General features: G+C 45.4%; 2 protein-coding genes across 7 annotated transcripts in view; both read left to right on the top strand.

Moving 5' to 3' along the window:
• Ndrg3 (NDRG family member 3) overlaps positions 1–6825 on the top strand; it is an 81154-nt gene extending 74329 nt beyond the window's left edge. For 3 of the 5 annotated variants that reach the window (XM_087189133.1, XM_021246968.2, XM_087189134.1), the window contains 4 exons: positions 2486–2521; positions 2604–2655; positions 4065–4103; positions 5162–6825. In XM_087189133.1, coding sequence (XP_087045259.1) covers positions 2486–2521; positions 2604–2655; positions 4065–4103; positions 5162–5343 — 309 coding nt within the window. In that variant the 3' untranslated portion in view covers positions 5344–6825. The remainder of the gene's footprint in view (positions 1–2485; positions 2522–2603; positions 2656–4064; positions 4104–5161) is intronic. The other 2 variants (XM_004867826.3, XM_004867824.3) reach the window with 1 other exon arrangement.
• A 525-nt stretch (positions 6826–7350) lies between these two features.
• Positions 7351–13768, top strand: part of Sla2 (Src like adaptor 2) — a 35813-nt gene continuing 29395 nt past the window's right edge. For both annotated transcript variants that reach the window (XM_021246937.2, XM_021246936.2), the window contains exon 1: positions 7351–12079. The gene's annotated coding sequence lies outside the window, so the exon portion shown is untranslated. The remainder of the gene's footprint in view (positions 12080–13768) is intronic.

Raw genomic sequence — 13768 nt, 5'->3', positions numbered from 1 at the left:
TCAAAGCTAGCCTGGGCTACATAGTGAGTTCAAGGTCAGCCTAGACTATATAGCAAGACCTAGTCTCAAAAAAACAAAAGTTAGGGCTGGGGATTTAGTTCAGTAGCGCCACGCCTGCCTAGCAAACACAAAGTCCTGAGGTCGATCCCTGGTGGTGGTGGTGGGGGGGGTTGTTAAAATGTCATTTTGCCCAATGTGGTGATGCACACGTGCAATCACAGCTACTTGGGAAACAGGCAGGAGATGACTAGCTTGTACAACTTAGTACAGCTTGAGAGCCTATCTCAAAAGTAAAAAGGGCTGGCAGGTAGAAGTTAGTGGTAGTTTTCTTACACAGCATGCAAGAAGCCTGGGGTTCAGATGCACATTGAGGCCATACTCTTAAGTGAAATAAATAGGACAGGGCCGGGGATTTAGCTCAGTGGTTCCACCGCCTGCCTTGCAAGCAGAAGGACCTGAGTTCAATCCCCAGTACCAATAAATAAATAAATAAATAAACAAACAAACAAACAAACAAACAAATAAATAAATAAATGGGACACACATGTGTAAACACTGAATAGTTTCTCTGATGTGAAAAACTGAAAGTGTAAATAAAGATCAAAATGCATATGATATTGTGAAATAGGAAGAAAAGGTCTAAAGGAGTAGGGGAAGTGGGAGGGGTAGGGGAAAAAAAAGAAAGGAAAAGAAAAAATACAGAAAAGGAAAAAATGGAAACAAAGTTTTTGTAAATAGGGAGGGGTGGAGGGGGTGAAGGGAGGCCAGGGGAATGGGGAAAAAATAAGAACCAAGATACATCATGTAAAGGCACAAGATCCCAATGATGATTGTAACTGTATTGAATACCTAAAATGTACCAATAAACTTAATGGGAAAAAAAAGAAGCCTGGGGTTCAATCTCCAGCACTACAAAAAGAAAAGAAAAGAGCCAGCCTATAGCACACTCTTAGCTCAGAGTGTGTAACAGCTGAAAGGAAGAGGTTGGGCTCCTAGGTGGACATCATCCCCTAGAAACAGTGCAGTCTGCACACTGGCAGACTCTGTATCTCTAAAATCTTATTTAAAGTGCAAGTTCCTAGCTGGCCATTGTGGTGCATGCCTATAATCCCAGCACTCTGGGAGGCTAGGACAGGAGGGTCACAAGTTTGAGCCAAGGCTGGGCAGCTTAGCAAGATCTTGCCTCAAAATTTAAGAAAGAGACATCATGTAAAGGCACAAGATCCCAATGATGAATGTAACTGTATTGTATACCTAAAATGTACCAATAAACTAAATGTAAAAGAAAAATGTAAGAGAGAGGTTAGCTAGCTGAGGATATACCTCAGTGTGAAGGCCTGGGTTTAATCCCTAGTCTGCCAAAAAACAAAAAAACAGGGAGAAGGGAGGGAGAGAAATTCAAGTTCCTGAACCTTGCTTCAGAGCTATTCAGTCAGAATCTCCAGGGCAAGAACTCAAGTTAGTTTGTTTGATTGTTTGGGATCACTGAGGATCAAACCTAGTGCCTCATACATCCTTTGCAAACAGTTCACCACTGAGCTATCTGCCCCACCTCAAGAACCCAGGTTTTGTATTTTTATAGTATTGAGGATTGAGTACCAGAGTTTTCATACTGAGCTACATCCCCAGCCCTTTTTATTTTTTTAGTTTTGAAACAAGATCTTACTAAGTTGCCCAGGCTGGGCCTAAACTTAGAATCCTTCTGCTTTGACCTGGCTAAGAATCTGAGTTTTATTTCCAGTGGACACCCTGTGAAGCTGTCAGAATAACCAGTGTGCACCAATCGCAGTGGTGCATGCCTGTTAGCTCAGCTGAGGAGGCTGAGACAGGAGAATCATAAGTTTGAGGCCAGACTGAGCAACTTAGCAAGACATGGTCTTGAAATGGATAGGACAGAATAGGACCAGGACCAGGACCAAACAGGCTTGGGGTGTAGCTCAGTGGTAGAGTGCTTTCCCAGCATGTGCAAGGCCCCGTGTTCTGTCCCTAGCACCTCAAAAAACAAAAACAGTGTAAAGGCTTATGAGGAAGAAAACAGCCCCACCAAATCAAAGAGGCTAGTAGCTGATCAAACGAGTTGGGAGAATTCAGCATCAGCTCCTGATTCATCTTGGAATAAGGACAATGTAGAGTTGAAAGGGAATTTAGAAACCATGAAGCAATGAGAAGTAATACTGTTTGATAACTATGAAAGTAATATTCTTCAGGTGGAGGCAGAGCCAAAGTTGAAAGTAGTGACTGACTTCACTTTTACCCCAATAGAAAATAGGACATCTTATGGGTGAATAAGTGCTGAATAATAATTTCAGATTTCTATCCAAGATTATTGTCAGCATCTAAGTCTTTACACAGAGTGCACTGAGGAAATGTAAACTTGGATGTTGTTAAATCTTAAGGAACCTAATAATCCTGTCCCATTTGGGATAATCAGAGCATTTCCCTTAAGGATAAGTTTTGGCTGACTGACATATTTTTCCTCTTCTAGATGGCAGACTGTGGGGGACTACCCCAAGTAGTTCAGGTAAGCAGTTTTTAAAAAAATCATTCAGTTCTATCTCTTTGCCTGTCCAAAAGATTAATGCCTTCTTATTTTATTCCCCCAGCCTGGGAAGCTCACCGAGGCCTTCAAGTACTTTTTGCAGGGAATGGGCTACAGTGAGTAGTGCACAACTTTTTGTCTGACAAAACATTTTGTGTATAAGGGGATCAGTATAATGGGAGCAGTTTGACATTGAGTGGCCACAACTCTCAGGGCCTAACCTCTGTGCTAGCCAGCCTTAAGTAGAAAGCCAAATGTTTGTGGAACATTCATTTTTGCATATATATAAGACAAGCTAGGGCCCAGGGTTTAGCTCAGTGGTTCCACCACCTGCCTCACAAGTGCAAGGTCCCAAGTTCAATCCCCGGTACCAGAAAAAAAAAAAGAAAGTAAGACTAATAAGACAAGCTAACAGTTCTTTCTTTCTTTTTTTTGGTACTGGGGATCAAACTCGGGTCCTTCTGCTTTCGAGGCAGGCGACAGAACCACTGAGCTAAATCCCCAGCCCCCAAGCTAACACTTCTTAAGCACTTATCTTGTGTCAGGCACTATGTATTCTTAAACTTAAGCGGTAAGTTCTGTTATCAGTCCCAATATGTAAAAAAGGAACCTGCGCCTCAAAGAAGCTATGCACATTTCCCAGAATAACAAGCTGCAGAGCTATGGTTCAGACCTTGACACTCTGGCTCCAGAGTGCACATTTTTAACCATTGAAGCTTCTGCTGTCTACCCATGTATTGGAAGTTATTATTTGAATTCCAGCTCATTATGGAGACTACAGAAGAAAAGGGTGGTGTTCTTAGTAAAATCTGTTTGCCACAGTAGTTGAACTTGCAGAGTATTTCATAGCAAGTCCAAGGATATGTCCATATTGTCTGCCATTGTCCTGGTCTCGTGTATTGTGAGACCCCTGAGCTTTCTCGTTTGTCATAGAAATCCCTCACTTGCTCCATTCTTGGAGTTTTAAGAAGAAAATCCTCTTCACCCAGGTACAGAGCTCTTTACCCAACAGGGTGATTTTCCTGTCTTTGGAATCAGAGTGGATGATGGCCATTGATAAGCTGACTGGACAGCTTCCCTGTCCAGCTGGGCCCTGGGTACAGCCCTGTACCTGCCAGGCAGACCATGTGTCTCTTGTCTAGAGTGGCTTTGTTGTCCCATCTGAAAGCCACTACCAACCGAGCCCACAGCCACAGCCTTCTAGCTCACTGGGAGGAGCAGAAGTCCCTTATAGCCTGTTCTCAGCCCTTTTCTATGAAACAACTGATCATCTTGCAACCTGTTTCTGATCCAAAGCAAGGTAACTGTTCAGAGTGGAGGGGAAAACAGTTGTCTTTGTCTACATGAGAAAAGTGACATTCAGGATGATACTAAAGCCTCAGCCTTACCACCTCTTAGGGACCTTAAAATAAGCTTTCATCCCTCGCTTAGGAGTATTCTGTCCGTGTCTACTAGGCAGCCAAGGTTGCCACTTGGCACTCTTGGATCACTAACCTGCCTTCTCCTGTGTCCATCCTGCTTCCAGTCCCGTATGTGCAGCTCAGTCACCTCAGCACCGAGTCAGGTACTTTCCTCTGTGCTGGCCCCACCCGCCTCCCAGCCATGCTCTCCTGGCTGCATTGGCTGTCTGCAGCATGTCCGCGGTTTTCTTGTGCAGTGAGAGCCTGATAGAATGTGGCTCATTATGCTCCAAAAAGTTTAGCCCACAGTTCCAGCTCTGGTTCCCCAGGAGAAAGAAGGGACCAGGTTGTAATACTTAGGCCTCCTCCCATCATCCTCAGTCCAGGCTCATGGCATCAGCTGAACCTTGAGAGACAGGGTCCCTCTTCCACCACCACCTACTATCCTGATCCTTGAGATAACCCTGACATGGGAATCAAAGGGTAGCCTTGACTGTGAGCAGAAATGTTAGCCTGAAGAACTCTGGAGTAGTGGCTGGAACCTCAAGATAGGCAGGGAGGTTATGCCGGGTAAGGCACAGTCCTAGCCGAGCTGGGAAGCTCTTAGGACCGAACTAGTGGAAGAACCAGGAGTCTGGGTTAAATACTACCAGAGCTTTTACCTTCCAGGTAACCCATGCCAGGTAACCCCCAGTGTAGAGAACAGCTTTAAGCCTACCTGTCTTCCCCTCCACCTGTATCTTCCTACTCCTCCCCAGACAGCACAGCAAGTGTACCCTGTGGACCCGGATGGTAGTCTTGTTGTATCGGGCTTGCACTGTGTTTGTGAAACATCTTCATACTTGTGTGTTTTCTCTTTCGTTTGTTTTAGTTCTGCATGCACTGCAGATTCTGGTTACCTATATGGGTTCCAAAGCCTCCTTCCTAATCACTGTATGAATGGTGTGGGCACAGCTAAAGAGGCCGTACTCCGGACTCAGGGCTTCCCCTTGTGCTGTAGAGTAGAATCAGCTGAGATTCCAACCATTCCTAGAGGATTAAAACAAACTTGCATATAGTCACTCACCTAGAGCAAATATTGCAAAATGGGGATGGCTGTGTCTTGTCCTGGGTGTTATCTTAAGTGGTTTGGGAAGTCCAAACATAAAGCTTTTGGTAAACATGTAGATTCGTTGAGTTTGACCAAGCTTCATCTTCTAGTGCTCTTGGTTCTTTGTTACAGTACCATCTGCTGGCATGACCCGGCTCGCCCGATCACGAACCCACTCAACCTCAAGTAGCATCGGCTCTGGAGAAAGTCCCTTCAGCCGGTCTGTCACCAGCAATCATTCAGATGGAACTCAAGAATCCTGTGAGTCCCCTGATGCCCTGGACAGACATCAGACCGTGGAGTTGTCCTGCTAAGCAGATGCTCCTCCCCGGACCATGCAAATCCATCCTTCTTTAGACCACCACTCCATACCACATTTCATCTGTAAACTGGCCTCCACTATCTTTAACTCATGCATGGCCACTAAACCTTTCTCTAGTAGCCTGGATTTATCATTCTCTGCCCACTCACCCCTTTTTTGTGTGTACCAAGAACCACATCCGTGCCATTACTGTAACATTCCAACATCTTTAACTGATCTGATTTCCATATCTTCTCTTGCCAGCTTTTTTCTGTGCTCCCTCAACTATGTATCTGATCCGATTCTTTGATCCCCGACTCTGTGTGTGCAAGCACATGTATCCATGTTTGTGTGTGCATAGTTCTGTGATTTTAGACATGCTTTCTTGTAGTGCTTCTGCAAAAAAAAAAAAAAGGGACTTTTTTTTTTTTTTTTTTTTTTTTTTTTGCATTCTCAATGGTGTTTTTTAAGGGAAAGCTACAAAACAGATACCTAGATGAGCTAGGCCACTAGATTCTCTTTTTGTTCCAAATTGGTCAACAAGATTTGCAGAATGATTTCTAGAGAGAGCAACTCTGAGCAATGTGGAAAACTGTAATTACTGTTTGGACTATTGATTGATTCTGACCAGTAGCAAAAGGGTTGTCTTTTACATAGAGAGGTAGGCAAGGAGGCCAGCTACCTCCTTCTTTCCAAATGGCTTCACATAGCCTATTCTACGAATAAAAGGGAAGAAATACATCCTGCTGGAAGCTTGTGAACGATGAGGTTCTGACACAACATGAAGTTTTCTCTGAAGGAGTGGCTCTATTTCTAGACTGTCTTAGCATAGGGAGTAGAAAACAAAATGTCAGGCCTTCACCCACAGAGCAAAACTGCTGTCACTACCATCTGATTACCATTTTCCAGACATGCACCCATCTGCAAGAAGAGCCTCTCCACTGTGTGATAGAGAGTGGTTCTCCATCCCTTGATCCCAAAACAAGGGACTGGTGTAACCTAAAAACCATATCAGTGGTGAGGATATGTATGGGAGGAGAGGAACAACCATTGACAATATCATGTTGAGTAACTACAGCCTTGATTTTAGCAGACTTAATAGAAGCTAAATTAAATAGAAGCAGAACCCATTTCTGAGAAAGATTCTTAATTCTATAAACTCTGGCTTGTAAGAGGGAAGGAGCCAATTTGTAAGGGCAGCCTGTACAGGTAAAATTATTTTCTGCTCTCTGCCTGCTGTAAGTGAGGGGATCCCAGCCAGCCAGAGAGCACCACTGGGAAGAGGAAAAAAGAACCCTGGAGACAGCTGCCACACAGCTGGAGCCCAGCTCTTGGGAACATTTAGCTATAAGCTCAGGGTTACACCGTTCCGAATCTTGGGAGAAGACTTTTCAGACACATTGTTTTGCTTTCTGCTAAGATAAGGAATGCGTCACTCTGTCAGAGTATGACTTTTTACAAATTATTAAATAAAGCTGTATATGTCTCATTGTTACTTGATGGCTGGTGTTATTTCTCTCAAGCCACTTACTGGAGTTGAAGCAAGGACTGAGTTACTCTATGCTAGTTCTCTGCCATGTATTTTTATATTTGTGATCACCAATCCCACCCAAAGACACTGTGTATTTATAAGGACAAAGTGATACTTCAGGATCATTTGCCCAAAATCATACAGCCATTGAGTTCAGACTGATCATGGTCGATCTGACATTCCCATGTTCCCCGCCAATCAAAAATCATGCAAAGCTGGGCATAGTGGCACACATCTGTAATCCCAAGCATTCTAGGAGTGTGAGGTGGGAGGATCTCCAGTTAGAACCCAGCCTGAGCAACTTAGAGACTTAGGAAGACCCTATCTCAAATTTAAAAAGGTTGGGAATGTAGCTCAGTGTAAAGACCCTCAGTTCAGCTGCCCGGTTTAAAAATTTTTTTCTTTAAAAATGAATCATATGAGGGTTCAGGGATTTAGCTCAGTGGTTCCACCGCCTGCCTCACAAGCACAAGGTTCCAAGTTCGATCCCTCGTACTAAAAAAAAAAAAAAAAAGTGAATCATATAAAAAAAATGAATCAGGGCTGGGGATTTAGCTCAGTGGTTTCGCCGCCTGCTGCGCAAGCGCAAGGACCAGAGTTCGATCCTTGGTACCAAAAACACAAACAAAAAAATGAATCATATGAAACCTGACAGCACTGTTGATGAAAGAGAAGAAGCTGAGTTTTATGAATGGTGTTCCACATCTCAGCTTTGCCATCTTATGTAGAATTGCTGATTCCTGCCTGCCATGTAATAACCTGAAGTCACTTTACTGGGTTCCTCCCAGTGGCTATATTTGTACCCATCAAGAATAATTTGAAGAAGCTATCATCTCCGATCAGTCTTGAATGATTCAGGGGTACTGCTACCATAAGTGGAGAAATGAGATGGGAAGAATGAGGCCTAATTGGCCTCCTCGGCAAGCACTGAGAAGAAAGATGACATGCAAGTATGCTAACATGCTACAGGGAGAAGTAAAAACACCTGAGGTTAAGTTGTTTTCTCAGAGAAGAACTGGAAGGTGGGAGACAAATGAATCCTGTGAAAGTAATTGCTTGTGCCCACGTCTGAATGAATAAAGCCAAAGTGCACCAGTCATTTGGGGCTCTGTGTCAAAGGGAGACATGAGACCCCTGGCCCCCCAGATTTTAACCTGTTTCTGTGTCTTTATTTTTCATCCTCTTCACCCCCTGGTCAGGTTCGAGCTTGGCTCATAGCCTGGTTCCTACACATAAGTACATCTAGGTTGCTGTGTCCCTGGGAGGTTCTCATGAAAAACGTGACCCTGCCTGTTCTGGTAGCAGACATGAAATAAAAGCATGAACAGACAAAGTTACCATGCTGAGTGCCTAATACACAGTGCCGAACCTGGAGTTGATAGGATGGCTCTGGTTGCTCTTCAGACTTACAGGGTTTGCCAGCATACTTGGCCATACCCACCTGCTTTCCCACCTTTGCCTGTGTCTGGAGATAGTCCTCAACTGCCTATACTGACTGGTCCTTACCTCTTTCCTCTTCTGACTTACATTTCCTTTTTTCCCCATTCAGTACTCCACTCCCCAAAAAAGTGGCTGCTTTGTGAGAGGTAAGGAGCTAGACTTAAGCCGGACGTGGTGGCACATGCTGGTAATAGCCAGCGCTCGAGAGGCTGAGGCAGGAAGATCACCATGAGTTTAAGGCCAGCCTGAACTACACAGTGAGACCTTGTCTCAGAAAAAAGAAGGGGCCAGGGATTTAGCTCAGTGGTTTTGCCGCCTGCTATGCAAGCGTAAGGACCCGAGTTCGGTCCTTGGTACCAAAAAAAAAAAAAGGTAAACTACACAGATGATTGTATAAAGCTTTTGTTTAACACACAAAGAACAAGTTGGGAAGTTTGCATGATTTGGGTTTGGTTTGGGTTTTTTTGGTTTTTGAGGGGTTTTTTTTGTACCAGGGATTGAACTCGGGTCATTGCACTTGCGCAGCAGGCGGCGAAACCACTGAGCTAAATCCCCGCCCCCGGTTTGGTTTTTTAAAACAAGGTCTTGCTCTGTAATCAGGCTGTCCTTGAACTCATGGCAATCCTCCTACCTCAGCATCCCATAGTGCTAGGACTATAGGTGTACACCACGCCCTGTTTAGGAAATTTGAATGATTTAACACTTCATCTATCTTGTCAAAGTTGTTTGCACTTCTTTGCAAAGCAGTCCTTAGCCGGGCATGGTGGCACATGCCTGTGATCCCAACACTTGGGAGAGTGAGGCAGTAGGATCGCTGTGAGTTTGAAGCCAACCTGAGCTACATAGTGAGTTCAGGGTCATCCTGAACTACATAGCAAGACCCAGTCTCAAAAAAGGTGCATTTTTATATTTTATTCATCTTTTTGTTGAATGCCTACCACAGGCCAGAGCCTTAGCACCTTTCTATAAGTCTTATATTGACCCATTGTAATAAGTATTATTCCCATTTTATGTATGCAAAAAAAAGGGCCCAGAGTTAGTTTACAAGTGGTCATAAAGCTAGTAATTGGCTATAGGGGAAACAGTTTCATCTACTACACTCAACACTTCTGTGAGCAAATGTGTGGAGTGTTCCCCCATACCAACCAACTTTCTAACACAATGCAGCTAAGTGTCCTACTGTAATTCAGTTATGACATTAGCAGGAATTAGTGCAGACCCCACAGGCTAAAAGACCCGTTCAACAAGACTGGCCCCACACGTACTTCAGACAACAGTGGAAAGTAGTAGATCCCCAGGTTACCCACACTTCTGTCCAATTCTGTCAAATTGGGGGTTCCCAGGGCCAGGAATTTAGCACAGTGGTTCTGCCGCCTGCCTCACAAGCAGAAGGACCCAAGTTTGATCCCCGGTACAAAAGAAAAAAAATTGGGGGTTCCCACAACCTAATGCTTAGGTGCAGTAATTTGCTGTCGTGGCTTAAGAGCTCTGAAACACATGTACTAGTTTTTTACAAAGACTGTAGATGGACAGCTAGAAAAAGAGGTACATACAGTGAGCTCTGGAAAGGTTCCAAGCACAGGAGCTGCTGTCCTCATGGAGGTGGAGTGCACCACCCTCTCAGCACATGAATGTGTTCAGTCTGAAACTTTCTGAACCCTATTTGTTCGGGATTCCTATGGAGGTTTCATCACCTAGCCATGACTGATTATATTTATCAGTCTCTAGTTCTTCCTCTCACCCTGGGGGATGGGGCTGAAAGTTCCAAGCTTTTCATCATGACTCGGTCTTTCTGGTGGCCAGCCTCCACCCAAGAGCCCACTGAGAATTATTACCTCATTAGAACAGACATTCCTGTCACCCAGGAGATACCAACAGATTTAGGAACTCTTTCAGGAACTGGATCAAAGACCAAATATTAGAACAAAATATGCTTCTGGCACCCCTGTTGGTTAGAAAATCACAAGTTTTAGGAGCTCTGGCCTGGAGCCAAGGAGGAAGTTTGTTTTTCTTGTATGGTACTGGTGATACTCCCAGCCCCTCCCTTTTTTTTGGTAGCAGGGATCAAACTCAGGACCTTTCACTTGTGAGGCAGGCATGGTGCCACTGAGCCACATCCCCAGCCCCCTTATTTTTTTTTTATTTTCAGACGGTATCACTAACTTGCCCAGGCTGGGCTCAAACTTGTGATCCTCAGCTGCCCCAAATGTCAAATATATATCACAGTGTAGGATTTTAGACTAATTCTTAGGTGCCTCCTCAAGTGGAGAAGAAGAGAGATATAGTAGGATTCTTTTTTTTTTCTCCCTGAAGATTGAACCTAGGCCCTTGAGCATAAGTCCATGTCCTACCACTGAATTACACCCCAGGCCCTATTATAAAATTATTTCAAGAGCAACCAGGCAAGGTGATATGTGCCTGTAATCCCAGCACTCAGGAGGCTGAGGCAGGAGAATAACCATGAGTTCGAGGCCAGTCTGAACTATATAGCAAGACCTTGTCTCACAAAAAAAATTAAAAAGTTAAGAAATGGAAGTTTTTTTGTTTTTGTTTTGGGGGTTTTTTTTTTTTGGTGTTTTGAGGCAAGGTCTCCCTTTGTAGTTCAGGCTGGCCCTGAAATCACTCTATAACCCAGACTGGCCTCGAACTCACAGTGATCCTCCTGCCTCAGCCTCCCAAGTGCTGGGATTACAGGCATGTGCCACCACACCTGGCTAGAAATGGAGAATTTTGAGCCCCACTCCAGACCTACTGTATCACAATCTGTAGTTTAACAAGATCCCAGGAAGTTCCTATGCAAGAAGGCTATGCCTGGGCCGGGGATTTAGCTCAGTAGTTTTGCTGCCTGCTGCACAAGCGCAAGGACCCGAGTTCAATCCCTGGTACCAAAAAAAAAAAAAAAGAAGGCTATGCCTGGGCCAGGGATTTAACTCAGTGGTTCTGCCACCTGCCTCCCAAGCACAAGGTCCCAAGTTAGATCCCTGGTACAAAAAAAAGAGAAGGCTATGCTTCCCAAACATGCCAAGGGAGTCTCCGAGTTTAGATTGCTAGGCTTCCTCTAGCAATTTAGATTCAGAAGGTGTCCGAAGACTCTAGAAATTGCTAAAATTTAATCTCTGGGCCAGGCATGGTGGTGCGTGCCTGTAATCCCACTTGGGAGGCTGAGGCAGAAGGAGGTTCGACACCAGCCTGAGCTACTAGTGACTTCAAGGCCAACCTGAATTATGTAGTGAGACCCTATCTCAAAAGCAAAACAAAAACATCTCTCCAGTGATTACTATGGTTAGGTCCACAAAGGCAACTCCTGTTCATATCCCTTCATTGTGTTCCTGGGATCAGACCAAGCCACAAAAACCAGAACCACCTCCTCCAGGATCAGGATGAGATAGCAGCTGCTGCTCTCAGAAACAGGAACTTGGGCAAGGTGGCTCCTCATCCTTTGTGATGCCTTCAGAGGAAGTGGGTGGTTGTGAGAACCACAGGGTCTGCAGATGAAGCCAGTGCTCCAAGGACCTACACCTGTGTCTCTGACACAGCTCAGAGCCCTGGACCTTCCTCCCTGGCTGGCTGTTCTGGGGAGGCCGCCAAGTCTGAGATCACTAAGGAGCACTGAGCTTTTGCCCCAACCCCAGTGTACTGCTGACCACGGACAGATGCTGAGCTTCCCAAGCCCACTCCAAGAGCCTCTCTGAAGATCCTCCAGAAGCCGCTAACATGTCCAGCTGAAGCATGCGTTTTAGCAGAGTGTCCTCCCCAAGCCTCTGATGACAAGAAACCAGTAAGTACACTTGCTTCTATTTCCTGAGGAACTTGGGATGGTGAGTAGTCCCCTCCAAGGCTGGGTGTGGGCTTTATTTACAGGTTGTAGTATCATCTCTGATGACACTGTCAGCTGAGGTCTATAGTTCTAAAGGGTGAGATTCTCGGGCGAAAGAGGGAAAGGTGGCTGAAAGTGTTGCACAGTGGGGCTGTGGCTCCAATAAATAAATAGAGAGACCTCCTTTTAGCTCAAATCTTACCCCAAACACTAGAAGTGATCTTCAGAAACAAACAAAAAAGAGCAGGTGGTAGTCCCTGCTCTGCACTAACAACCAGCTGTCAGAGCTGCCCTTGGGGCCCTGGGACGTTGCCTCTGAAATGGGATTGAACTGAGATAGAAAAAAAGTCGAACCTGACACAGGGCACAAGCATATAATCCCAGCTACTGAGGAGGCTGAGATGAGAGGATTGCAAATTCTAGGCCAGCTTGGGCTACATAGTGAGACCCTGTCTCAAAATAAAAACAGGGCTGGGAATGTTGCTCAGTGGTAGAGCCCCAGGACCACAAAAAGGGAAAAAAATATCATTCTGGGTGGTGTGCTGATCTCAGCTGCCTTTTACTAACACTTTCCTACCACTCACTTGTCTGAGTCCCCTGAAAAGTGCCTAGCACAGAGTAAATTGTTCAAATATGTGGTTAATGATCAGATTTTCTTATAAACGTTGCAGCCTTGCAGCTGCCTGACCTTCATGTTGCCCCACAGGCTTCCTGGCCTTCACCTTACCAGGTGGAGAAAGCTCCCGAGTCCTTGCACCTCCCCTTTCTCCCTGGCCCAGGGCCCAGCTCCAAGCTCCACCTGCATCCCTGAGTTTGTTGCAGTTGATGACTGTGGTCTTGCCAAAGGAGGAGAAAGGAAACAGCTTACTGACACCTGCTCCGTATCATGCTTCTCGAATTCTCCCCACAACCCTGTGAAGTCAGTAGTGTGATTCCCAGTTCACAGTCCAGACTCAGAAAGTTCACAGACTTTGCCAGAGGTTGGGCTGGACTAATCACCCGTGTTCCCGAAGGCAGATGCAAAGTGAAGTGTTTATTCTGTACCTCATACACAAGGAAAGGCTGGGGCACTGCAGACTATTGACAACCTGAGCTGAAGGGTACCCCAGCAGTGAGGGAACAGAGCCCTCAAGAGCAGCAGCACTGGCTCACAAACCAAGGCTGCCAGGTCCCAAAGGGCTGCGCTAGAAGTGGCTGTCAAGAACCATTTTTTGAATGACAGGCACATTTCATGTTAAAGAGCCCCTGTCCCTGTAAATTTTGAACTCCCCATGGAAAGGCAACAGCAAGCAAGTCTTGTTCTTCCCAGTGATGACACGAGGCTAGAGAACAGAGAGGGCAGGGGCCTGGCAGAGAGAGAGGGTGGCCCAGCCTCCAGGAGGCCCAGAAAGTTATCTCATGAAACTAATGGATGTGGCATGTGTCACCCAGGCAGTGTGGGGCTCAAAGGCAAGGAAGGAGTCACTGTGCCACCACACTGTTCTGAGTTCTCCCCAATCCCAGCCCAGCCTTTGGCAGGTGCCTGGCACAGAGCAGAACTCCATAAACACCAGCAAATGGAACCTCATTGAAAAGAATAAAGCCATCTGAGAAGTACAGAACTCAGCCTCCCACACCCTCAACACTTTGATAGAGTGTTTGAAAAAAACA

Source organism: Heterocephalus glaber, unplaced genomic scaffold, assembly GCF_053883595.1.
Source record: "Heterocephalus glaber isolate CG9 unplaced genomic scaffold, H.glaber_assembly_v1.0 deba00001532, whole genome shotgun sequence".
NCBI lineage: Eukaryota > Metazoa > Chordata > Mammalia > Rodentia > Bathyergidae > Heterocephalus > Heterocephalus glaber.
Note: the sequence above shows the minus strand (reverse complement) of the source record. Positions and strands in the feature narration are given on the sequence as shown.